Genomic DNA, 27,353 nt, shown 5'->3' on the forward strand with positions numbered 1-27,353 from the left:
AGAACTTACTGACTGAAATGCTTAAAATATCAGAGTCATGAGAATGATAAAGGGCAGCCAGCTGAGTTTTATTTGTAAAACTTCTGATAACAGAAAGAAAACCGCAGCTCGAAGGTAGTATGAGAACAACTGTTGATCCTGGGGATTAGCCATACCACGGATGCTGGCGGTGAGCACGGGCTGTTTCTCTGTGATCTGCGAGGCTTAGGAGTTTGGATAAAATTCCTAACAGCAGCTGGGAACATGTATTCACACTCTAGCATGTGTGACATGATTAACTTTCGGAGCTCTGGGGAGCACTGCGGTGACTTCCTTGGGGCCAGCGTAGGTCTGACGTGGCTGAACAGCTGGGCCAGGCTGTGCCTGGCTGGAGCCAGAGCTGGACCTTCATTTTCACCTCTGTCCCAGGAGCTGAGAGTGTGGGAGCACCAGAGGTCTCGGGCTTTTGTACTGTGTTGAAACAGAGCTCCTTCACGCGGGCTCCTTACTACACGTAAGTGGCGCCATTGTTGGGTTGATGTTTTCTCAGTGATCTGCCACTGTGGCCAAGAGTGGAGGTCTGACAGTTTGTCCAAAGCACATGTGTGTAGCGTGATAAAAACCCTTAGCTGTGTCGAAGGAGAGGATGTACAACCAGGAGATGTCTCTGTGTTTTTCTTACCAGTCTTCATCATTTACAAGGTATTTCTTTAATTGCACAGCGTTTTCCTACCTATTTCTGTCCTGCAGTTAAAATGCTAACTTTAGCAAAATTGTTAAGGTAGTCTCTATGAAGAGGTGCTTTATTGTCTCAAGTAGAATTGAGAAATGCATTCGTACACAAGTACCCACTGAATAATTAATTATGCTCTTGACAGCCTCTTGTGTTCCTTTCTCCATTTTTACTCATCAAGAACATGTATTTGGTCTGTGTCTTTGAATGAGAATGATTTGATGAGATGCATTAATAATAAAAGAAAGAAAAAAAAGCTTTGATACTTGCTCACTCTGAAGCTGTCAAGAGTCAGATGACAAGAAATGTTTGATCTCATACAAAAGGTGACTCTGGCTTGTGGCAAAGCGCTCCGTGGCATTTCTTTTGATGAGTTAAAAGGGCAGGCCATGCGGACACTCTTTCTGAGTCAGACTTTTGGTCATTTGCTTTGACTAAGGATTTAATTGTAGCTGTGCAGATTTCATAACTATTTTAGTGAAATGATATATGCAGTTCTTTTGTTTTGAAGGAGGAAATAATATGATTTAGTATTTAATGCGCTGTGTGATAGTGTTTCTGCTGTTGCTTCAAATTGAAGTAGACACTACTTCTCCTTCAGAATTGTGATTACATTAAAACCTGTAGTGCCTTCCTTTGAGCTTCTCTTTTATGTAAGTACACTTTTCTTTCATTAAGCTGCTGTAATGAATAGGTGTGAAAACTAAGGCTGCACCCATGGATTAAAAAAAATCAAGAATGCTCGAGTTTAGAGAAGAAAATAAAATTGTCTGTGTTATTAAATGTATACTCCTTTAAGTAGAACAAAATCATAACTGGTTAGCTCTGCTGTCTTCAAAAACATACCCCATTTTCTATTGCCTGAAGCTCAGCTTTAAAATATGACTGTAGAATACTGTTCTGTGCTGTTGTGATCTGACCAGCTGAAAGAAGCTGAGAGGAGTAATCTACTCGATCTGTATGAAGTTGACTTCTGTAAATTTTAGTGGCAAGGTAAATTGAAAGACAGCCAGCCTAGGAAAATGGGACATTGTCTTTCATTTTCTATAAAATTATATAGAAATGCGTTTAAAAGAGGGTTTATAACAATAGTCTTTATGGCTGGGGGGGGGTTTTGACCACAGAAGTCTTACATCAGGAGAAAAGTAATTACAAGTTATACTGTGCAAATTCCACACTAGTTTTGAGATACAGAGAGCATTTGACTTTATGCTAAGAAAAGTGATTATGAAAAGCAATTTAGTTGGTATGAGTTTAAAATCAATTTAAATTTAATTTTAAAGCCTCTAGTTCTTGGTGCACAGTATAATTGATTAGAGAAGTAAAGGCTTAGAAAGGATTAGTGCATTATCAATTTTGGTAATTTAGTAGAGAAACCAGCATAAATGTAACATCTGTTAACCTGTTGTTTTTTGGTTGGGTTTGGCTTTTTTGTTTTTGTTTCTAGTTTGTGGGGGTTTGGGGGTTTTTTCATTCTTGTTTGTGGGGTTTTTTGTTTGTTTGTTTTTATTTGTTTTCTCTTTGGGTTTTTTTAGTTGTTGCATGGTTTATTAACCTGCTATGTATCAAGTTGCTAGTATTGGGAAACATTTACTCTGGGAGTAATAAATTTGTTTTCACATGTGCAGTTGGGAAGGGATATAACAGGCAAAGGAATTTTGACTAAACTGTATTTCTAAGATGAGATGAAGAAAGTGCTACTTTGCATTACAGTGTTACTTTCATATTGCATTTGCAGACTATAATAAGGTGTGTTTATTTTGAAATTACATGCTGTGTACAATGTGCTAATAATTTAATTGGTTTGGAGGTAAGTCTTACCAGATTATATTTTTTAAAATGACACATTGACTTCTGTCATTAGTTTTATTTTGGCTAAGAAAATTTTCTTGAATTTGATTTTGTTTTGTAGCAGTGAAGATAATTCACTTGCTTTATTTGGATCTGTGTTTGCACAGAAGAAACCACGCTTATGGCTGTTGAGAGAAAGATATGGTTTAGTATGCCAACTCAATTTAGCACCTGAAAACATCATAACATTTCTCAGTCTTGCATCACTGCTGCTAAAATACTGTGGTTAAGACTGGAGAAGTTTTGTATATCATGAATAAAAGTTAAATGGTCTTTTGCTACCATGGCTAAATAGTAAAACTTCAGCTTTAAATGTTAATTGAATTTGTATAAGTGGGATTTGGTGAAATGTTTGGGTTTGGAGGCTTCTTTGGGTCAGAAGTGTTTGAAAAACAGAGGTTGCAGCAGACATTTGAAGGTGTCCAAGGCTAAGGGTTTTTGGATGTGACACCAAAGTTCCACTTCCATCTTTCTCAACCTCCTCTTGGTGTTATTTTATCTTTAGTGGTTAAAGTGTAAGACTGCAGATGTAGCAGAATGTTTTAAGTTTCCTTGCAACAGGTGTTATATTAGAAGTTGATTCGGGAGAATTTGAAAAGCAAGCAAAATGCAAAATAAAATAGGGTGAGTTGAGAGGTAAGGAAAGAAAAGTGAGTCAAATTTCACAGATTTGCAAATGGAAGTTTTCTAGGATTTATTTCTAAACCTCATGAATGGAAAGAAGAGAAGAGAAGGTGAAGACCTGAGCCTGAGTGAACTGAATGGCCTCTTGGCTGCACAGGCAGTTGTTGCCTCCCTTCTGTTCATAGCTCCAAGTTCAGGACCACGTGCACTTGAGTAACAGCCAAATCATCTCAGCCTTTGGGAGGTGTTTGTAGGCTGGCAGCCCATGTGCACAGTCACAAGTGGATGGTGCAGAGCTTTGCTGAAGTAGAGGTGGTAAATCAAAAAGGTTGGAGAGGTTAAAAAGAATTACAGAGTCCACATTTATGCAAACTTTTTTAAAGTAAGCCCTATATTGCTAAGGAATGAATTGTTGGAGTAGCTGGGTATAGACTTTGGTAACAGCTAATGGTACAATCTCTGAACTTGAATCATCTATCTAGAAAGCTGCTTACACAGAATTAGTTAGTACCTTTGCTAGCAGTCTTAGCAGGGGAAAAAGAAAAACCCACAATGTATGGCTTTGCCACATCAACACAAATACAGTTAAGAATAGTGTCTGTGTATATTTTATATATATGCGTGCATTACTGATGGACTGTGCAGAGCTCCTCAGCAAGTTCCTGTGCTAAAACTGATGTGATTGTTCTGAATTGAAAATTGCTGCTGTTGTCTGGATGGTTTCTGAGGCTGTTAAGGGAAGCACCCTTGAAGATGTTGTTGGTTAAGCAGTAATTGACAGAATGCTTTGACCGTCAGTTGAGTTATATGCAGTAAAACTCCCCTAGTCTTTGAGTGAATACTTTGATTTCCAAGTTAAGGCCTGTTAATGCTTAGAGTTTGTGAAGTGGAACATCCCTTGTTCTAGTTCTGTGGATAAATTGAGAACTGGTGGTTTGAACCCTGTGTATGACCCTGAAGTGAAATAAGATTATATTGTTGATATTATATTTGAAATTTCTAATTGCTACTAAGTTGACTTTTTTATTTTCTTTCTCTTTTTTAGGCTGGAGCTCTTGATTTGTTGAAGGAGCTTAAGAATATTCCCATGACCCTCGAGTTACTACAGGTATGATTTTCTTATTGTTATGTTGCAAATGTTAACTCCATAGTGAAGAAGGTGCAGCCAGCAGATTTGAAAGAAGGTTGCACTGTTAAAGTAGCTTCCTAGGTCAAAAGTCCTTGGAAGCATCAATTTTGTTACATGGTAATCGATCTCACTTCACCTGATTTAGGACACTTACCTGAAGTATTTTCTTCCAAGAGCAAACTCCTAAAGTTTACCATGGACAAAGGAGAAGAGCTGCTTACAAATTTAGCAGACATAGAATCTCACATTGTCACTCTAACACAAATATGGTGTGTTTCCTTACTCCTGAAGGAGAATGCACCTTCTTACAGCTGATACCATCTTTTCTTATGTAGTTAGTTCTGGTTTTGCCTTTTGAGGAGAAACATAGTTGATACTTTTTAGGCAAGTTGGATTTGAGACACACTCCACATCTCCCCTTCCTCAGTCTGAGTAATGTGTTGCTTAAGGTAATTATATTCTTTTACTCTCCTGGGCTGGAGTGATGGAAGGGTACAGTCTCTCCCAGTTGCATGGATACTCTCACTAATGTTGCTTAGATTTACATCTTTAACGATATTTCATATATTATTTGTAAATTCTTTCAAAAAATAAACTTGGTCAACTTTCCTTACATGTCAAGTTTTAGAGCTTGTCATGTAATTTATCAGTGAGCAACTTTAGTTCCAAACTAGCCAGATATTCCCTATCTGTGAAAATTTTCAAATGTCAGAGTTAAATCTGAGACCTGATTTCCTGTAGTAGACACCTTAATTGGAGACTTAAAAGTAACTTGTTTGTAAAGGGCAATTAACAGTCACATAAAGAGTTAGCTATAAAGTTCAAATTTCAAAGGTGTCAGAAGCAATGACATTTTTGATTCATGCATCCTATATACTTGTAGAATGTACTTAGTAAGTTCTTACTAATAGTATTTCTGACAGAAAATAGGAATTTTGAGGTGTCACTTTTATGCATGAATGCTGGTACAACTCTGATACTTTGTCCCCTATGTTCAACCTTCTTCTTCAAAAAGAAAACAAACTGAAAACCCCAAAGAAAAAATAGCCCACACAAAACAAGAACAAAACCCAGAAAACCCCTCTCGTTAACCTGATTCTTTGGAATTTCTTTGTGAAGTTCTCAATGCAAATTATATTTTGCAGTAAGTATAATAATGTTCTTTTGCCTTTGGAATTAAAAAATCTGCAAGTGCTCTGGAAATTCAAGTACTTTGGGATATCCTTACATAGTGCATTGACTGTACCTTAGTTAGGAAGCTTTTCATAAATATCCATTGCTGTATTCAAAACAGTTCCACAGCATAAGATTGCATTGAGCAACATATTTGGACTCAATTTTACTTTTTATTTTTTCCTTGAGAGTTTGATAAATATATAAAGTCTGACATAAACTTTCTTTGTTGCCCTCCCGAATTTGTTTAAGCAATGGTGGGCTTGGCGCGAGAGTTGAAATGCGCAGTAATCACACTCATTGCCCTGGAGGTGGGTCATCAGTGTGCCAGTGCCAAGAGGGGTGATGATCATGAGATAGTGGAGGCACTTTCTTTCTCTGTGTAGATCAAAACGTCTGACAAAGAGGTTCGAGCTGATGAAATGCAGACCATAAGTGAAAAACATACTTCTATACTCATTTTTAAGAAGTTTTGAAAGCTGGCTACATTGAGAAAAGCTCTGCTAGCTTTGTTATTCCAGTGTAATAAGAGAAGTGATGATTTTTTGTGTAATGCCACTGCTACTTCAACAGCATCATTCAGAAATGATGCGGTCCTCTGACTTGTTTTACAGGTATGTGCAATAGGAAGGTGCATATTAGTCATCTGGACTTGTGCTGGTGTCTTGTGTCTTTCTTGCCACATTTATTTTCACAGAAAGCTGCAGTGATTACAGGCAGTAATACCACTGTGTTACATCTGACAAGTTTTATGTAAGCAAGCTGATCCTTGCTCAGCTAGGCAGGGAGCCAGTAAGCTTCCTCACACAATTTATCCGGTGGTCTGACTTGCAAATCTGTTTAGCAGCTTCACAGCATTAGAGGCATCGTGTCTCTGGTGCTAATTGTGGTTAGTGCACAGCTAAATAGTGAGTGAGACAGCCAGGCTTTATTTTAACAGACAGGTTTTACAGGAAATTACACACACATGCTCAGAACTAGGCTGTGATGTGCAGCCCTTGTTAATGGCTTCAGGCCAGTTCACTGGCAAGCAAGCTGTGGAGACCTGGGAACCCAGAGGTGGTTATTTCTTCTTTGGTTTGTTCTACTTTGGTCCAAGTGCTCACCAATTCTCTATCCTCATAGACTTTCAATTTAAAGTTGGTAGCACCTCTGCTTGCTTCAGTGGTTGCTCTTGCTGTGTTCCTTACATTTCTGTATTTGTTCTGGTTTAGGGAGCACCTGCTGCCACCGTGTGCTCTGCTTTGGGTTCAGTCATAGGTTACTTATGCTCACTGCTGCTCACACCTACTGAGGGCTGCTGGCCAAAGCTTCAATGTTTCAGGGAGAAAACAGCTGTCTTATGCTGTCTTTGGCAGTCTGTTCTGGTTTAGGGCAAATTTGGGAGCAAACCTCCGCAACCCAAAAGGCCCCTCCTCCCAGCCAGTCCGGGAAAAGAACTTCCTCGGAGAAAAGTGGAAAAAACCTATGTATTTAAAAAACAAAATGCCCACAAGCATCAAGAATAAATAATATGAAACAATAAAACCTCTTGCTGCTCTGAAGAGAGATGGTAAACCTGAGAAAATCCTTGCCCTTGTCCCTCTGGAGGCCCAGGCCTGGTGGGCTGCGAGCCCTCGGTGCTTCTCTAGGTTTTCAGTCCAGAGCAGATTTAAAGAGTCCCAAGAAAAAGGAAAAAAAAACAGTCCAGGGAACCTCTCTGCCCTAGCTAGCTAAAACTAACTAAAAAGCAAAAAAAGATCTCTGTCCCAGCCACCGGTCTGTGCTTCAGAGGAACACAGTCTGGAGAGGAATGTGCAGGAGTGAGAGCTGTTTTCAAAACAAACTTGGCACTTCTTCGTTCCCTGCTTTGCTCTCAGAGCCAGTCTCAAAGGCACAGAACTCAATATACAGCACAGACAGAACAGATGATTGGTGTACAAGCATCATAAAGTCACCCCAGCACAGTGTCTTTACTCTGAAAGCAGATGAAAAGTGCTCTAGAATTTAAAGTGGGGAAGAGTGAAATTACTGGAGTTTTTCACTTAAAAATGGCAATTACAAGAACAGCTCTACAGACAGGAAGACTACGGAAATTTCAAATACTGTCAGCTGGTTTGTCACTAAAACATAGTCATTTTGAGAGTATAACACTGATCTTTTGTGACTATCTGTGCCAGTTAGCAGGCAGATAAATTAGTAGATCATTACTTCTTTCTTCAGGTAAACCTGATCCAGTGCTCTATAAAAGCAAACAAATGAGTTATTTTTATGTACTACTTTAGGAAAGCTGGCAGTTCGGACAGTTCCTATAAACTGTCTCTCTTGTGTCATCATCAGAAGAAATTTTTCTAGCTAGTTTTGAATTTTACTTGAGTTTTTGGATTTTACTTAGCTAAGTAAGTCTGTAAGTTGGTGTGTTTTCCCTTTGCTGGTGATCATAGGCTGTCGTTGTGCCCAGGTATTAATGGAGGGCTGGGTTTTTTGGTAGATGCATTTTTGTCATCCAGATGTGGTATTTTATGGATTTTCAAGGACATTTTTTTCTTTATTGTCTGAACATAATGTTGAGATTTAAGTGTTCAAAATATCAAGAGAAATGGCCAGTACTGTTAATGTGAGTGAGCAGAGATCTTGGAACACTTTAGTTACAGGTGAGTAACCATCTGTTTTCTTTAACCCAAAATATGTGTTTAGAGCTGATGCTCAGGCTTGAGCTTATTTGATGTGTTTACTTGGCTGAAGTAAAGCCAAGCTACAGATTATTTCAATATGTTTCCAGTCATTTAGCATATCCATGGTGCCTCAGAAAGTGTTATTTGGGTTGTAAGAAGTAATTTACAGGAACAAATCATTTCCATTTTTAGCAAGCCACAAAGATTTAAATTTTCCTTTTAAGAAGAAGGAAGTTTATCCACCACAAAAGTAAGTAGAGTAATTTGAATTTAGTGAGTCCTGTAAATGACAATGCAATAAAACTGAGCATTTAGCAACAAATAAAAAAAAATAGTCATCAGTCAAAATACAAAAAGACAATAAAATCCTTATTTGTATTGTTAAATGTTTTTCTCCTCTTGTGAAGCTAAAAGGGTGGAAATTTTCTCCTTGTTACATGAACATATTAGCCATAAATTTTCTAAAATGTTACTGTTGAGCTAAAGTTATGTCCTCATCTTCTGAATCTTGAAAGGCATCAGTTATAACTTATATTCACTCTAGGTGGCAGTAGTGGCAAAGGCTTAAAACTTGTCACTGCTTTGGTCCTTTCAGAAAGATAGGACAGCTCATTCTTTAAAATCTTAAACACAAAGAGTTTTGCTTTTATCTAAAGTCAGAACTTTCTGTGCTAAGGATTCTAAAAAATCTCAGTGCCACCAAAATTTTTAGGTCCCTAAAACATGCTTGCTCCCAGCTGGTATTAAAAGCTCCCAGCTTTTTCTACAGCCACTAAATGGGAATTCTAAGAGTATGATGTCAGTGAAGAAGTTAGCAAGTTTCTTACAGTGCTGAAATATAAATACAGTCCTTAACCCTTGTGCCTACCATCACTGCCCACCCCTCCCCAAACTTTCATGATGAAAACAAATGATAATACTGTTCTATTTCTTTTTAAAATGTCCATGTTGTTAAAATCATTTTTATAAAGGCTTGCAGTATTTTGTCCTGATAATCACAAGAAAAAAAGGAAACAAGCCCACCACAAAACAAAAAAATAAAGATATTGTAAAAAATAGTGTCAAAGTAAAATTTATGTATGTTTGTTTGTTAAATTGTCTTCATGTCATTTGTGATAATATATATTTCTTTTTGCAGTCTACTAGAATTGGAATGTCAGTGAATGCAATACGCAAGCAAAGCACAGATGAAGAGGTTACATCTTTAGCAAAATCTCTTATCAAGTCTTGGAAGAAGCTGTTAGGTATGGCAACATAAACATCCCTGCTCTTGCATGTTTTAAGTCTGTGAAGCCTTGGTGCTCATCATCGACACTGCCTTGCTTTAGACATTTTTGTGCTTTCATGTGAATGTGGAGACTTCCTGCATTGGTGTAATTTTTTTTTTTTTTACTCTTTGACTGTCACCAGGCCATTACTGTGAGAGTGCATGCAGAGAAACAGTTAATGGGTTTTATTGGGGCTGGCAGGCAGTAGGAAATCAGCTTCTCTGATGTGATTCATTCCTGGAGTCTCACTGCTTGCAGTTGAGCTGGAGTGACTACTGCAGCACTAACCACTAACAAACCTCTTCCTGACTATTTGCTTTGTCAAATATAACAAGTACTCTGAAGAACTGGTGCTAAATCTCATGTGAGAGTGTGGAGACTTTGAAGTTTGCTTATGAAGTGATTTGTGAAGAGGAAAAAAACCAGCAAAAATTCTGTTAAAATCTGTTAGAACTTACAGGTAGTGAGAAACAGCGCTGTACTTTCTAAAACTTTCACGTTTTTAAGCAGTTTACTAATTAGTGACTTAATACTTTTTGTTTAATTTCCCTTAAAGCAATTAATACGCTTAAACCCTTTCTTTTAGGGTTTTATTTGAGGGAATTTGGTAGTACTTAATATATCTGAAAACAATTAAATGTCACAATGTGTCCACCTATTTTTATTCATACACTGTGGTGCACTCTGTTTTGTTTCTTTGTATGTAAGTTAAAGGTAAATCAAGATTTTTGAAGCTTAAAATTTTAAAATAGAAAACAGTTTACATTAGGATTTAAATATTTACTATTCTGTCTGGAAAAATATGCCAAAACCAGGAGAGTGTGAGTCCCCTACCATTTGAATTCAGCCTCATTTTTATCAATTATGAAGTATTTTATCAGATACCTTATTACTGTCTTGTAAATGATATAGAAAATACTGTGTCTGTAGAAATGGACAATTTGTCAGAAACTTAAACTTTGATGCTCTAGTAAGAAACAACAGCCTCTACAGAAAACTTTTTCAAGCTACCTTAAAGACTTTTAACCTACCTACTAATAATGTTAGTTTTAGTAGTTAAAATTAGATAACACTAGACTTGCTGATAAAATACCTTTAAATTCATAATGACCTTCATAATAAAAGTAAATGCATATACAGGGTCTTAGCATAGGAATTGATCACAGTTAACTGGTAAATAGTGAAAATAATTTTATTTTTAAATTTAAATGTAGAAGTCCAACTCTATTATATCAGTATATAAGAGTGGTAAAGTATGTAAGTGGAAAAATTGACTTGCATAGTAGCATCAGTTACTCTAAAGACTTTCTGAAAGTAGCTGCTGGATTGAGTGATTTAGCTCTCAAGTTATTAAAAGTTATTAGTCTAAGTTTTAAAAACAAAACGCTATCAATATTTGGTGAGAGTTGATTTTTTTCTTGAAAGCTCAAATTTTTAATACTGCAACTTATCTTAGACAACATAGTAGAGGAGATACTCTCATTTCCAACAGAACTCTCAGTGGGAGTGTGCTCAGATGCTGCTCTCTTTGGGGAGTGGGATAATCTGCCTGATTATCACTGTCCTTTGACTAAAGGATTTGCCCTTTGTTGAGACATTAAAAATAATTGTCTCATTTTGTTGACAATTGAGTACCTTAAATCAGTAAAATCTTAATCCGTTGTTACTTAAAGTTTACTGGTGTTTAAGTACTCAAACATTGTGAAACATGGGGAGTGTCACCCCTTCCTGGAGGGTGTCCATGCTGTAGAAGTCTGGGTAAGAATGTGATGCCTGAAGGTCACGGCAGGTCATTCTGGGTGTGGGCTGCTGTGCAAAGGAGCAGTCCTGACTTCCCTTCTGCACAGGAGCCTCTTTGCTCCCTCCTGTGTTACAACTGATCCTGGAGTGGCTATCCAGAAGACCAGAGCTGGGAACTGACCAGTTGGAAACGAATTGTTTTGTTCATTTCTTCTGGCTTAAATTTCAACTATCACATTTTGGTCCAGCCTGTTTGCAGTTAGTTTCCTGCACAGGGATTGTAGCAGTAACAAACAGCTGGGGCAAGGTGGAGCTTCCTGTTTCATAGCTTGCTAGATTCAGATTGTTTTAACACAGTTGGGGGACTCTGCCTAAGGCTTTTTGCATGAGGCGAAGTCAAACATGTAAGGATCTGGAAAGCAAATAAGAAATATTTGGCATTTATCAGAACTGAATACTTCTTGAGGCAGTGGGTATGTGACCTTCATTCATGTGCTAATTTTTATTGCAGAATAGATATTATTGTGTGTACATTATTGTGCCAGCTCTAGTGTAGTTGTGGTAATGCACTTACTGCATAAAATCAAATTAATCATGAAAATACAGCACTGCTTACATTCAAAACTTAGGTAGTTAAATTTTCTGTGGTTGTAATGTAGATCTGATAATAAAGCACAGTAAGGCAAATGTTTTGCCTCTTTTTTCACTGCTCAGTAACTCATTAGAACATAGAGTTTCATAACTGTGAAAGATAGGGTATAAGTATGGGTGGAAATCTTACAAAGTACTCTTATTCTGTTTTATCATTAGTTTTGACTTTCTTGGAAGAATACGCAATACCGTATGTTGAGCTGCTTGAGAAATCAGTTTCGATTGTGCTGTTTATAGTGCATGTAAAATGGTACGGAGCAAAGATGGCAGCAGAAGCGGACAGCTGTTAATCGTACCGAGCATTGTACTCAGAGCTCTCAAGTCTTTGTGAGTTATTTTTATAAATGACATTTTGAATTTAGGCAAGAATTGTTGAGGCTAAACAATTTCAGGCTGCATGTAATGTTTCAGTTCAATGCTATCAGAATTTAGTTTTCAGAAATGCATGGGAAGCATGAGAACAAATCAAAGTGTGTTATGAATCACCAGATCTTTGTGGTTTGACTTGAGCTTCCCAGGTTACCAATGGTTTTTTGGAGGGATTGGAAGCTGTGCAGCAGAGGGTTTGTGACCATTGTCTGAAGTGACACTGGGTGAGCCACAGTGCAAGGTCCCTTTCAGATATTTTCTGAAAGTTAAACTACACAGCAGAGATGGTCACAATTTGCATAAGGAGCTAATTTCAGCTCTCAGAATAAAATGCTGCTCAGTTATAACATGAGATTTACAAATAATGATTGTTTTGCCAAGTAGCTGAGTATACAGAGTATGCTGTGCAGATAATGAATCTGTGCTTACTCCTTGAGGTTGTCAGGAATGTTTCCTATGTTAGAAAAGCAGCAAAAATTCTTTGAGAATATAACTCTCATAATAAATAATAACTTGCTGAACTGAAGAATATACAGTGGAAAAGAATGTCCAGACCTCTAAGTAAACTTTCCTCCAGTAACTTTATATACTGAACTAAAAATGCAGAATCATGGCACAATATTCATAATATTAAGTGATCATCTGTTGCCAGTATTGAAAACTAAAAGTGAGTCCACAAACAGTTTGAAATGCCTATTTCAAAGAAGAGCGTGCTGGAGTAATTTTATTTCAAAAGAGTGTTTAAGTGTTAATGACACCAGTCAGGGATCACAGAAGTATTTTACTAAGATTACTTTGCTCACAAAATCCTTTGTTATTTCAAACCTGGATTTGATTCTCCTGGAGCCAGTAAGTGCAGTCTAGGACTATCTTACAGGTATGTTAATGCTGTCATAAGTGAAATTGTTCAAGAACATCTTGAAACCTATTGCCTTTGCTCAAAAAAAAAAAGTTCCTGGCAAAACAAGTTCTTAAATTAGAGTCTAAAAGCATTTACAAATATTATTAACTATTGATAAGAAGAGTACGTCTTTATAAGACATCAAGCAGAACCAAGTGCAAAAACAATTTCAGTAGTTTCATTTTCATATGGAGTATGAGCTGTAGAAATCACCTCCTGTCAAGTGTATGTTTGGAACTGTTCATGTACTGTTAGTAGCTCTGTAATTTGTTAAGCTAATCAGTGAGACACAATGCATTATTCTATATGAGAGAAAAACACATAAGTCCATGTGTCTTTTGTCACTGATGATAAAAAATCTTTAAAAATAGCAAACAGTTCATAATTTCGTTGTTTATTTATGGGTTTTTAGATATTCCTCCTCCCAGTGCTGCTACTGAAAAGAAACTTTACTGTTCTTACATTCATGCCTTACTACATATTGTAGAGGAATAGCTGACAAGTGTAGCTGCTTGTGCATCTCAAGATTATTTGGTCAGAGTCTGGAAAATGAAGCCTAAATAATTATTGAATATGAAGGTTGTTGTTAAATTAGTAACTATGTAATTTGATACCTGTTCTCTTATCTCTTTCCTTTAATTTATTTAAACTGAATACTCAGAAAACTTTCCAAGTTCTGGCAGTGATTCCTGAGTAGGCAACGCACGATATCCCGCTAAATTAAATTTTCATGTGCTTCCAGGTAATAACTAGCCACCTTTTATTAATACTTCTGGGAAAAAAAATTAATATTTTTCTTAATTTGAAGTTAGATTTATAAATTAATAACATTATGTATTTATATTTTCTAATTTTTTCTTGTTACTAGCAAATGTCTAGTGTTGGCTTGTAATACAGTTAGAAAAATCTAGGAGAAAGTTATTAATGGCTTCTAACATTCAGATTAATTATGTTATCTGGCTGTATGTTATTACATTAAAATTTTTAGTTTGATAACACAAACTACTGTTACGTCTTATTTGACCCTAGAGAGATTTTTCACTGGTGAAGCTTCAAGTATCTTTCAAATTAATTGCAAGTCCCAGATACAAACTGCAGTGCAGTTGTTAAACTTTGTCTTATTCCAATGGCTAATAGTCTATTCTTGTTACCACCATGTTCTTTGTATTTTAAAGAAGTATGGATATAAATGAACTTCTATTATAAAAAACCTAAGCTTTGAGATCTTTTTATGGCTGCCTTAAGATGCAGTACCTAAAACTGTAAATTTACAGTTTTCAGTCCTAAAATCAGTGACAGTTTCCATTTGTTTCTGAAAAAAAAATTGGTAAGTTTGAATAGCTGTATGGAGTTGCAAAAAGGAACTGCACAACTTGTAGTTTATTTTATACAGATATTTATAATGTTCTGTGGACTTCCTGAGGTGAATCACATTGGAAATTTTAAAGATATTTTACCGAAGGGACATTTTTTTCCATCTTACTTTGTTAGAATTTCTGTGGTTGTTCATAGTTCGCATTAGATGTCATTCTTCCTTTCTATTAGAGTCTGGTCATTGGATGTAAAATAAGCTAATTAGTAGGGACTTTTAATTTGTCAAGGATAATTTTTCTTTCCCCAGAGGATAGATGAAATGCTGCCTAGCAGGCTGTTAATTGCACTCTGTTCTTTTGTCAATACAGTATTTCAATAAAACAAGACATCCTTATTACTGTGTGAGTTTAAAGATGGAAAGCATCTCTTGCAGTGCTTTCCAATTTATAATCCATAAGAGCGACTTAAACACTCAGGATAATATTAACTTTATTTTCAGCTTTCAGAAGCTAGATTGAACAAAAAATATCTATAAACTCCTAAGTGATTAAAGAAGCTGCAGTTTTGAAGACATACTTTTGAGACTCCAGTCTCAGCTGCTCAAGTGTGACCTTGGTTTGAGACATCCCTGCATAGACTGGTCTGCAGCTATAGGAGGAGCTGTGCCTTTATCTCTGTGCCTTGTGTATACCCTGCCCTCTGTAAGGGAGAGAAGCCATTGGGGTATTGGCAGGTGCCTGCCCTCGGTGAAATGGTGCTGGGCTAAATGGAAGTGTTTGAGAAAAGAGTGCCAGCTATGCCACTGTGGTGTGTATGGTGCATAATAAGCAGAGATACACAGGTCAGTTCTGAATTTGACAACTTGTGTGCCAGGAAAAAAAAAGTGTAGATAAATGGGCTGAAGCAGAGCTCCTGTTGTGCAGGACTTGAGCTGTACCCCAAAATCCCTCTTTGATCTGCTGGTTTGTCTTAAAGCGTCTGACAAAAATGAGCATGTACTTAAAACATTATGAAGTTAAGTGAGATTGCATGCATATTTGGAACATCTTTAAAGATTATATCATGTAATCAGTTGTTGCCATAGAGAGAGTGAGTATGCATGTTAAAAATGGGAGTTGTTTTCTTTCTCTTAGTGCACTTCAGTTGTCATAGCAGAGAACTCATGTGATCCATTCAGCTTATAGTCTTGTTTGCTTTCTTAGTTAAATTATTTTTTTAAATTGGTGTCTTTATTAGGAATTTTTTTGAATAACAATTTAGGCTTATTAAAGACAGTCAGCCTGAGTGCATCATCTGTGTTTAGTTATCTTTTTTTTTTCTTAAACTAAATTCATCAAGAGTTGAATACAACATTGCAAACAATGGGTAAGCTCTTGAAGCCTGGGGGAATACTCTGGAGAAGGAGCTTCTTTTGCTTTTTTGGTTCCTATACTATTTTGTGTGCATCTCTGTATAGGTGCAGCTGGAGACAGGAGAGTAGACCTGATCTGATCCAGTACTGCTGTCTCTGCTCTCCTTTTATGATGATTTTTTAATAAAGCGGTATTTGATTGGATAAATTCCTTAACTCACAGGTTAAGGAAAGGATCAAAATCACATTCACTTTATTGTTCCTATAAAAAGAAAGCCAGTACAGTTATTTTCTACTCTATAAAAATAAAATTTAAAAGCTCCATGTTTGAAGAGACCCAAATTTGTGTGTTATGTACAACCAAGTTCCTCTGAGAAGCACAGGGATGGGGTTCCTTTGGAAATAAGGATACTTTCAGATGCTTAAACAAGGATTTACATGCTTAGTTCAGGATATCTTTGTTGGCAAGACTGAGCCTTAACAGATTTCCCTCCTTTTCTTGTTCTGTTTTTAATTAATTTTAAAGTTTGTAATATATGCTCATTCCAGTAATACAGTCTACGAATTTAGAAGTGTAATAACAGCTTTATAAGGGCTTGGAAAGAGGAATTCACAAAATCTGTCAATCAGTGATGCAAATCTCACTCGTCTTTCTCTGTAGGCAGTAGAGAGCCAGCCTGTCTAGAGAACAAATCAAAGCAGGCACTCAATTTAGCCACTCTGAAATCCTCTTTACAATAGAAGGGTGTATGCATTCTTGCTGTGCTAGAGTTAAATGTTGTGATTGCTCTCTTCCAGAAAGACTTTTGTCTTTATTCTCTATAAAATTGTAGTGAAACATAACCTGTATGGGAATGGCAGATTCAAATCTATTTAAATACTGAGGCAAATAATTTAAGAGCTATGACACAAAATAGTGTCTGTATGTCTGGAAAAGTCCTTTGAAAATATGAAAATGACATTATATTTTGCCAACCATGGTGTCTTCCTCAACATAATTAAAAAGAACAGCATGTATGTAGTAGGAACTTAAATATATAAAGCATGGAAGACAAATTCCAGAGACTTGACGCAATACCTAGGAAGTTACTGTTACCTAATGCAGGAGTGTTGGAAAAAATAAATCATAAAAGTCTATGTTTCCATCATGTCTTCACTGCCTGTTTAAGCAGATGCTGGACTTGTCTTGAAGGATCTGAAGTGTTGACTTGTTTTCCATTTCCTGCATTGGGAGGGTGTTGGGAAGTGGAAGGCTGTACTGCAAGAGAAGGTCAAAGCAGAGTGTGGGAGCTGATAGCATTTCCAACTGGCTCAGGAGAAATCATGATATTTTATCACTGCTTTAAATCAGTTACTATTTCTGGGTAGAAGAGAGTTTCTCATGTTTTGTGTTTCCAGATGGACCCTCAACTGATAAAGATTCTGAAGAAAAGAAGAAGGAGCCTGCATCTTCCTCACAAAACAGCCCTGAAGCCAGAGAAGAAAGGTGCTTAATTCTTAATGGCTGTGCAAATAACCTCACTCATTATAAATTAACATTAAACTCTTTGGTCTGATTTTGTTATATGAGAGACAGCTGCCATGTTCTTTTCTGAAAGACAGAGTTGTACAAGAAACAGTGTGTCGTTAGGGATGTAAACTGTGCTACTGTTGACATGAAAAAAAACCCCCATAGGTCAAGATACGGCCAGACAAGTTTATTGTTTACTCCATCTGTTGGGTCTGTCAATGCTCTGTCCTCTCTCAGTACTAGCACCCAGCTTTGAGAACTGTAAAACAACTTTCAGTCTCTGCTTTGTGGTAATTGCATATGCTTCTTTTTTGGGTTAGCTTTTATGTTTAATAAACATTTTGCACTTTTTTTGGTAAACACAAAATGTGTTACCAGAAAAAGAAGCATACATTAATGTCACTGCAGGAGCTGAAGAACATCTATAAAAGAGTATTTGCAAGCCCATTTCTTCTATACATTTCTGAATTTAGTGATCTCTTTTCCACAACCATTTTAAAATTGAAGTTTAGCCTCTAACTGTATGTCCAGATGGAAGCTGAAAACTTGGTTTACAGTTTGCAAAACTACATAAATTGGGCTGGGGGGGGTGGCCATGGCACCCCTTCAGAACAGGAAGCAGATTGAATGCAAGGTATTTGCTGCAGAGTGAATGTTGGTGAGATGTATCGTGGGAGGAAAAAAAATTTCATGTTAATATAAAGAACTGAGAATTAAAGCTTATGTGCCACATAATGGAATGAAATACCTGCTGTGTTTCTATTGTGTGGAATACCCTAGTGAATAGTCTAAAGACACTTTAAAAATTGTATTGACTCTAGAGCTATAAATAACTTCTAAAAGGTGGCCTGTGTTCTTATTTTGGAATACCATCAAATGGATGTGGCAAAAGACCTGTATTTTGCCCAGAATCAAAGTTATTTGAAGAAGGGGGAAAAACCATTGATATTGATTTTCATTTTGCCTTTCTTTAGCAGTTCAAGTAGCAATTCCAGCAGCAGGAAGGAGGAGGGTAGTGCTCCCTCAAATTCTTTCATCCCTTCTTTTCCCCGGGCTCCAAGCACTTCAGACTCTGTACGAGTGAAATGCAGAGAAATGCTCTCTGCAGCTCTCAGAACAGGAGGTGAGCTTTGTAGACTATATTTTCAAGTTTAACTGTTTCCTTCTTCTCTACTTCTGTCTTTCCCACTCTACTTTTTCTCCTGTCGTGTACAGTGGAATAAACCCTGTTTGTGTCCCTTTGTGTGTGTAGACCCAGAAACCAGTTCACCCAAGGTGCAAGTAATGAGAAACCTTGACAGCACAGGAATATTTCAAAGTGCATTTTTGGTGCTGCTAATTCAGGACATTGTGTGGCTCAGTTCATCTGATACCAACAGGGGATCTTTTCAGGGATGTTACTGCCTCCTTAATGCTTCATTTAAATCTTTTTGTAGAGGCTGCTATTTTTTTTTCTCTGCCTTTTTGACTGAGAGGGTGTGACCATATACAAGACTGTCTTTCTTACAACAGAAGTCCTGGGAACCTTCAGATTTTAGTTTTTGAAGGCTGCCTTTCTATTTTGATTTGTTCTTGACATTGCATCAAAATAATTTGCAATAAGAGAGTCATGCCATCTGAGTATCTGTAAATTCCTGAACTGTTCTGGGTTTTTTTCTCTCTCATGAACACTTGGGTGTCTTTAAACTGAAAAATTGAATGCTTTGCTATAAGGTGCAAACTGGAAGCTGGACTTTTCAGAATTACCTGATTTTTTTCTGATACATCCTCCTCTTTATCAGAATTGTGACCCAACTTCTGTTTCTCTGTTCTTAGCTTAGTGTAACTTGTAGCCCAATGTAACTAGACTTCTGAATAATCTGTGCTCTTTTCACTCTTTTATTGTTTCTTTTAATTCATATAAATTCAGGTATAGACAATAAGCAAAGCTGACTAAAGACCATGAATTTGTGGTCATCTGGATATAGAGTTCATCCACTTCTTTTGGGACCAGACAGTCACATACTATGTATGAATATACAGTATTCATAATTCTATGTAGTCTTCATTTTAGATCATTTTCCAAAAACCTTTTTTGCTGTGCTGTTTTCTACAGCACATGTAAACTGATGATCCATGAGTTAAAAAAATAAGGTTTTTTTTCTTGTTTTATGGACTTTGGTATGAGATCAAAGGACAAATGATGTTTGGATTACTCACTGAAATACCCCCGTGTTGAAATGAGGAGGCATACACTATCTAATTTGTTCTTAAGCTGTCTTGGAAAGGTAGATGTCTTTGTGAGGAAGCATTTTGGGCAGAAACAATAAACAGTTATCTTGAGACATTCTAGTTCAAGTGTTGTATTGCCTTCAAGACTGCTGTGGTCTATTTCCTCTAATTTATGTGGTTTATGACACATCTCTGCTTTTCATTAGAAAAAATCTAGTAAGATTGTTTGTTATTTAATTGCTATGTTTCTAATGAAATCTTTCTCTTCCATGTATGCAAAACATTTATTTGCTTATTCTTGTATTGTGTGGAACTAAAACAACTGATTAAACACAATATAAAATGTTTTCCTTTTATAATAGCCTGTTCTGTGCACAGGCTGTGGAGATGGGAGAGATGCCAAGCCTGTTGGAATATTTTTTGTTTCTATTTGTGTTTACAACTAGGTGTCAGAAGTTTTTTTGTTTTTAAATGTTTTTAATTCTATTAAACTTCTGTTCTGCTTTTTTTCACTTAATTGTGTTCTTCCAAGTAATAAATTTTGAGAGGTTATATACACAGTAAATTAAAACTACATATACAAAAAGAAGACTCACTGCAGGTGTTTTATAATTTGCTGAGTTTCAGAGTTCTGGAACTATAGGGATCTCAGGGATATAGAACAGTGTGTCAGGTTGCTAATATTTTATCTTTTTTTTTTGTCAGATGATTACATTGCTATTGGTGCTGATGAAGAAGAGCTGGGTTCTCAGATTGAAGAAGATATCCTTTGTTGTATATCTGTATGCTCTAGAGCAGGAGTATTTTTTTTAAAAATGCAGTAATTTTCAAATGAATTAACTTGATCTATATATTATTGAGTGTTTTTATATTTCATATAAAACAAAAATGGCAACTGTGTTCAACACATTGGTACATAAATTCAGTGTTTGAAAAAACAGCCCAGCTTAAATGATTTGACTTAAAATATGTAGGAATGCATGTAGGTGAGTGTGTGGGGGTTCTTTTCGGTTCAATGTGTTTTTCTTGTAGCAGCAATATTGTACCTTCTGAAGCATTCTTACATAAAATGCTGGGCTCTTCTATGCTATTTAAAAATCTTTTCTTGTTAACAGACTTAATAATTTTTTAGTGTCTTTATTTCATTTTCTACAAATTGATTTCTAAATGAATTCGAAGTATGAATAAGGGTGGTTCTGGTAGCAGTGTTTGAATAGTTCCAGAACAGAGGTCTGGGCTTCGTTTTTAACAACAACAACAAAAATATTATGTTAGTAAACTGTCATTGTTTGAAATAATTTGGTTCAGAAATTAATTAATTCTCAGGATGTGGCCAAGAAACTGGACATAAACTTACGGGTGACTTTTCACAATTACAGTTGAGGTCCTGCTACCCAAAAATTCATATTTCACTGACCCTGTACTAAACTATGATTAGGCTTCAGAAGGTTGTGAATTCTGCTGTGTCGAACAGGAAAGTAGCTGTTGGTTGGGGGGGGGAAGACTTGATGGACAGTGGACAAGTACATTGGTTTAGAACTTGCCCCACAGAATGAATCCTTTCTAATGCTCTTTTTTACTTGTTAATGTTTTACTCTATTTTACTTATCCATGTTTTGTTCCTTAAATCCCAAGCACCTATTTTTCAAGAATTAAAAAACACTGATATGAAATACAAAAATAGGGTACGAAGTAGGATAGCGAATCTCAAGGATGCAAAGAATCCTAACCTAAGGAAAAATGTATTATGTGGAAACATTCCTCCTGACAAGTTTGCCAAAATGACAGCAGAGGTAAGTAAAGCTCAGGTCTTGAACTATTTCCCTCTTGGACTTACATCTGACCTATATTTATTAGCCATAAAAGTAATTCATGTAAACTGCCCGTATGTCTGAAAGATTGTGGCTTGCAGAATCTGAATTATAGGGTTGTGTTGGGGTAGAGGGCATGAAAGTGCCTTTACAAGTCAAAATAGATCTAGAAAGTCAAATGGAAAATTAGATTTTATGGGAGAGAAAAATGAAAGTGCATCTTGTTAACATTTTGTTTCAGTTCTGTAGTTCTGCTTCTATGTGTTAGATTCTGCCCCCTCAAATGAAGTATAAAGGAGACTGAGAGAAATTAGTTGTGGCCAACTAATGAAAATCGTGACTAACTTTATTCCAAAAGAAGGTTGTGTTGGGGTTTTTTGTTGGTTTCTTGAGTGGGTTTTGAGAGGTTTTGTGTTTGTTTGTTTGTGTTTGGTTTGTTGTTTGTTTTTTTTAATATAGCTTTACATAAAAGTTAGGGCAAACAGAGGCTGGTGAAAGAACGTGTAAAAAAAGCAAATTGTACCTTCAGTATGTATTTTGATTTTCTTTGTTCTAAATATTTATGTACATATGCACAAACATATCTTTTGTCCTGTCCAGTGCACATTCTTTGTTTGATTAATGTTTTGGATTAAAATGTCAATGGTTAAAACCCTCTTCATGTTAAGATTACTTCTGAAGTGAAACAGCATTGATACAAGATTCTCATTCCACATCTACATGGGATGGCAAATAAAACTGATAAAACTGTATGGAAGAAAAATGTAACAGATTGGTTTTGCTGTGCACACTTGATTGCTAGACCTAGTAGACATCTTGTGCACTAAAACTATTTTAAAGGGAAAAGAAATCAGGTGATTCTGGGCTCTTTAGTTAGTGTTTAGAAACTAAGTTTATGTGATTTCTGATGACATACGATAAATTATGACTGTACTGTATTTATCAGTACAAATATGGAAGTAGTCAAAGTAATGTAAATTTTTCCTGTAGTAAATGTTATGTAGGTTAATGAGATAATTATCCAAGGATCTAACCTAGGGAGGGCCTCTTTATTGCCTCTTTAGAGGACTTTTCAGTCCTCTACCTTGCCTTGCTTACATTTCTGAACTTCAGAAGTGTATTTGCATCATAGAAATGTTTCTAGATGTTTGATGTTGTGACTTGTGCTTTTTTTTCCTATCTGTGTTAAAACGAGAACATTTTTAACTTCTTGTAGCTTCTGTGCTGTGAAATATCCCAGCTTAAGTCTTGTAAAATTAAAAATGTGTAGAATTACATTGCCCTTCAGCAGAATTGTTGTTCATGGATTCTAAATAAAAAATTGTATTGGCTCACACAGTGGTAACTTGTTCTAAAGCTAAAATTCTCTAGTAAACTCTGTCTGCTCTTTGTCCTTTATAGGAAATGGCAAGTGATGAGCTGAAAGAAATGCGCAAAAATCTGACCAAAGAAGCTATCAGAGAGCACCAGATGGCTAAAACAGGAGGTACCCAAACTGATCTGTTTACATGTGGCAAGTGCAAAAAGAAGAACTGTACATACACCCAGGTGTGTGATTATTTGCTCTTCGTTTCCTTTTTTCAAACCTTAAGTCCTATATAAAGATTGTCAGACAAAAAAATGGAATGGTGAAATGAACTTTTAATGAAATGCTGACAAATTACAAAATGTGAAGACAGCTGTATCTACTTAGTTGTGCTTAGATAAAGCAAGTTTGTTGTATTTATTTGCCAAAAATTTTATGTAGATCCAAGCTGAGTATCTGTATAGACTGAAACTTCACTTTCTTTACAGTGCGGAATTTTTGCTAACTCTTCTTAATATGTCACATTAATGAAGGTTTTATGTGGTGGAGAGTGACTGTTTTTAATGTGTGTAAGCTTATTTTTACAGAGGGACTTAATAGTAGAAAATGATATATATGTATATACACATGTATATTTTATATATATATTTAATGTATCATTTGACTAACACTAGACCCTGATTTACAGTCATTCCTACAACCATAGAAAGGGTGCTTTAATTTGCTTAACAGTGCTTCAGGGAATGTAATTTTCATTATAGGATCAGCTGCATTTATATTTTATATAGTTTATAAGATGTTTTAAATAGCAAACTGTTTTTCAGTCATGAGACATTTAAGCCTTTGCATCAGTAAATGTATGTGAAGCTGTACTGGACATTGTACTTTCAGTGCAGAATCTACTCCTAGAAATACATGTACGGTTTCAATGCAGAAATTCGAATTTTAGTGCTTCTAAATCTCTCCAAATCTAAGTTTATAATGGCTTATAGTGAGGCAAAAAGCCGTGTTTCAGTTGATACATAAAGTTAACTTGTATTTTTATGCAATTTGTTTCCTTAATGTTAAACTTTGATTTAAACAATTACATTGAACACACACTAACAAAAATTGAAGATACTAATTTTCTCTTTCCCCTCTGGCTCTTGCCTTTGCCAAAGGTTCAAACCCGCAGCGCTGATGAACCCATGACAACGTTTGTTGTCTGTAATGAATGTGGAAACAGATGGAAGGTAAGACGGTTAGACTGCTCTGCATATTTGATAGCAGGCAGCCAGCCTCTGTGGTTAATTTGGGTTTACAGTAAATGTGACAAACCACTTTCTGTTGACTTTTAGTTACTTCTTAACCCATTAATGGTGTTACATTTTGAGATTGCAAAATAGCTTTAAATTAGAAATGTATTTTTGACTGAAGATGTGAGATCTCTCAAGTAGGTTGGTGGCAAAGGGAGAAGCCAGGACTTAGTCCTTGAGACATTTGGTTACAATAGAGCTTTGCCATACGAAGTGGTGACAAGCTAGTCACTGTGTTTTCTCTTTCTTCACCCAAAGTTCTTTTAACTGGTTTTAATCTCTGCTTTGGTGAGTGTAACAGGCCTTTTTTAGACCTTTTGTTGCTATTGTTTTTTCTGGTTTCTTGTTATTCTGAAAAGAAAAAGCAATAAAAGAGAGATGACTGCTGCTGTATTCCTCTGCCAGGACAAGTGTAGAGCAGTGATAACTTGATTGAATCTTTTTTTTAAGTTTGTGAAACAGGAGTTTATAAAGCTTCTGAGAAACACTGGTAGTTCAATAAAACAGAGAAACACTGAAATAAAGGCTTGTAAAATTTACAGTTTAGGGTGTGATGGCATGCCATAGGAAGCATGATAACCTCGTTCTCTTATTTTTCTGTGTTGAGAATGCTGCAGCTCCACAGGGCCATGCCACGGTATACATTAAACTGCCACATAAAAAATACTTTATGCATCTTGGTTTACATAGCTTATTGCTGAATATTGTTCAAATACATGCTCTGAGACATCTAAATAATATATAAAGCTTAGAAGTTGTTTGATGGAATCAGTTAAATTTGTTTGCAGTACCTGAAAACTGTCCTTAAAACCTTTTGTAAGGTGCCAGTTACAGAAGTGTCTGTATACAGATGCCTGTTGGAATGGTTAAAATGTAAGCAAATGCTTTTAATCAACAATTTCCATATCCTAAGCATGGTGTTGTATTTCTGTTTCTTCTTGCAAAGATTTAGAACTAAGCTATATGAAGATCTCATAAAAAATTCTTTTCTTTTGACAGTTCTGTTAGAAGAAGAAAATGTCAAGACATCTGGACCAGTATGAACGAGGATTTTGTAATTAGCTTTAAAAACTAGGCTAAGCAATCTAGCTTCCTGCAAGTGAGAGGGATTTTTGGTTTTTCTTTTCTTTTTGTTTCAAAGCAGCATACATGCCTCAAATTAGCCTTCATTTTGACACAACCATCATTTCCTTAAATGCCTTCCTATAGCTGGTAGTCAGTAGGGCCAGGTTGCTCAATTGTATGGTGAATTTTAAAATATTTTTTCATTTTTATAAGTAAGTTGACATTAAACTTTTACCAGTTAAACATTTTGGTAATTGTCTTGGTTTTTTTCTAACTATGTGAATAATGTACTGTATTTTTTGTGGTCTGAAATATACACGCTCCTCCTGTGTGTATTTTGCCTCTCCACATTTGCTCGGTTGTAAGAATGAAATCTGTTTCTCTCTGTCTGCTCTGTTCAATTTGCTTTGCAAGCAGAAAAGGTATATAAGTTCCTCATAACATTAAACTCAGTTGTTAACTAAAACACAATTTAATTAATTCTCTAGTTTGTATGTGTTCTTTCTGGACTAGGACTAAATTTGCAGTCATGGCGTTTGAATATTTACTAATGGATATGATGACCTCTTTTGCAGTGGTTGGTTAAGCTTGTTTATGTAACCAGCTTTAATCAATGCAATATATTTTATTGCCCAAAGCATGTATTTTACATTCTCTCAGTAGGCATTATTTCTAAGAATGTCTTAGAAGAGTGGTCAAAATCTGATTTGAGTGTTCAGTCTTGCTTATTGTGCTTGACGACCAACTTGGGTTTAGACTTTGTAAATAAGCGAAGGCATTGTGTTCTAGACTATCCTAATAACACCAGCTAACCAATTCATCACATTAAACTGGCTGAGGAGATAATGCTGTACTCCTTTCGTTTAAATGCAATTGATTTTGTTCATGAAATGATTTTTGAGATGTAGGGTAGCCAGTGTCAATCATAGACCTGCAAGTGGGAATAAATTATTAAAGTTGTGATCTTTTCCATATGAGAAATGATATAAATGCTGCTTTTTTAGAGTTTGCATTTTAACAGTGCATGTTTAGAAATATTTGCAAATGTGTTTTCAAGGAAAAACACGTCAACATCTTTAGAAGAGGTTAAATTCTCTCATTAAATCTAATTTTATATTACTTAATTTGCTGGAGTTTGGGGCTGAGGAGGTCTATTTTGGCACTGTATAAATTATTCTTGAGGAGATGAGAAGAGTATACACAGCTCCTGGAGAATAAATTCCTTGAATGTAAAGGAAGAACAAGTTTTTCTACGTTGAATGTTTTTTGTGTGTTGGTGGCAACAAATGAATTGGAAATAGTATGATGACACTTGAGCTTTGAGAGACAAAAAGTGTTTGGTTAATACTTTATACAGCAAGCTTTTCTAGTCAGCTTATGCAAGGAAGTGTGGCTTTTCTGCTGAAGGGAAAAATTATTTAAAAAGTTTTGTTACAAACTATTTTTTTAGGAGAAAATTGCTTAGCATTTGAAGTTTCTTGCATAGCTTTTTATATATAAACATTTTAGCTCAGCTTACACTACTACCCTTTAGGAAACATTTTTTTCTACTGGCAGCATGGGTTAATTTTTAGCCTGTGTGTAGGTCCTTTGGGAACTTTGCTCCCTAAGAGTTACTAAAAGATGTAAAATTAATTTTTTTCAAGTTGTTGAGGACAACAAACCAATTACACATGTTTACTGTCAATTAGTGTTTTGTTTGGGGACCTTTGTAAAATAATAAATCCAAAAGATTGTGTTAAATATGACAGCAAATTGGATGCAGAGTAGACCTAAATTTCCACAGCTGTTCATAGCATATATATACTGGGCAGGCACTGGTTGGTTTGCATAGCCTTGCTCATACTTTGTGTGCTTTAATCTTTGTGTCTGGTTGTGACACTTAGAAGAAATATCTTTTGAGAAAATGTAGTAATTGTCCTTCTGCAGTCACCAGATTATATCTGGACTTTATTAAAAGAATCGGAACTGTGGTAGCACTTTCTGTGATGCAGATATATCCTAGTAGGAGTTGAAATAAAGTGTGATTTCACCTGATGATACCTGATGGCTGAGTAGCAGCCTTCATCCTTCTCTCTTCTGCTCCCATGGTAAAAAGAGCGCAGTGAAAGATGGAGTGCAACAACTTAATTCAAAAATGCGTCTGTTCTATTTATGATTTATTTTGGTTACCCAAATGGAAAAATAAAACTTTCTGGGACTGATCTTTGGATGGACCTCTGTTTAACAGTGGCTGCAGTTTTCACAGCTGTCTGAAACTGCCCTCCTGTATGGGAGAGGATGCAAAGGTGGGGCTGGGACTGTCTCATTTCTCCAGCTGGCTGCCTTGTCTAATGGGCTGCAGTTGTGCTGTGACTGACCCAGTACACTGGGATATTTCATGCACTGAAACATGCCAGCAGTGTGGTGATTAATCTC

At 36.1% G+C, this 27,353-nt stretch overlaps 1 protein-coding gene across 3 annotated transcripts in view; it reads left to right on the plus strand.

The window, feature by feature from the left end:
* LOC134548920 (transcription elongation factor A protein 1) overlaps positions 1-23,927 on the plus strand; it is a 44,104-nt gene extending 20,177 nt beyond the window's left edge. For 2 of the 3 annotated variants that reach the window (XM_063394180.1, XM_063394187.1), the window contains 8 exons: positions 4,233-4,295; positions 9,282-9,387; positions 17,136-17,223; positions 18,222-18,370; positions 20,164-20,220; positions 21,097-21,251; positions 22,671-22,817; positions 23,736-23,927. In XM_063394180.1, coding sequence (XP_063250250.1) covers positions 4,233-4,295; positions 9,282-9,387; positions 17,136-17,223; positions 18,222-18,370; positions 20,164-20,220; positions 21,097-21,251; positions 22,671-22,817; positions 23,736-23,912 — 942 coding nt within the window. In that variant the 3' untranslated portion in view covers positions 23,913-23,927. The remainder of the gene's footprint in view (positions 1-4,232; positions 4,296-9,281; positions 9,388-17,135; positions 17,224-18,221; positions 18,371-20,163; positions 20,221-21,096; positions 21,252-22,670; positions 22,818-23,735) is intronic. The other variant, XM_063394195.1, reaches the window with a different exon arrangement.
* Positions 23,928-27,353: the final 3,426 nt, after the last annotated feature.

Source organism: Prinia subflava, chromosome 1 (genome assembly GCF_021018805.1).
Source record: "Prinia subflava isolate CZ2003 ecotype Zambia chromosome 1, Cam_Psub_1.2, whole genome shotgun sequence".
Lineage (NCBI taxonomy): Eukaryota > Metazoa > Chordata > Aves > Passeriformes > Cisticolidae > Prinia > Prinia subflava.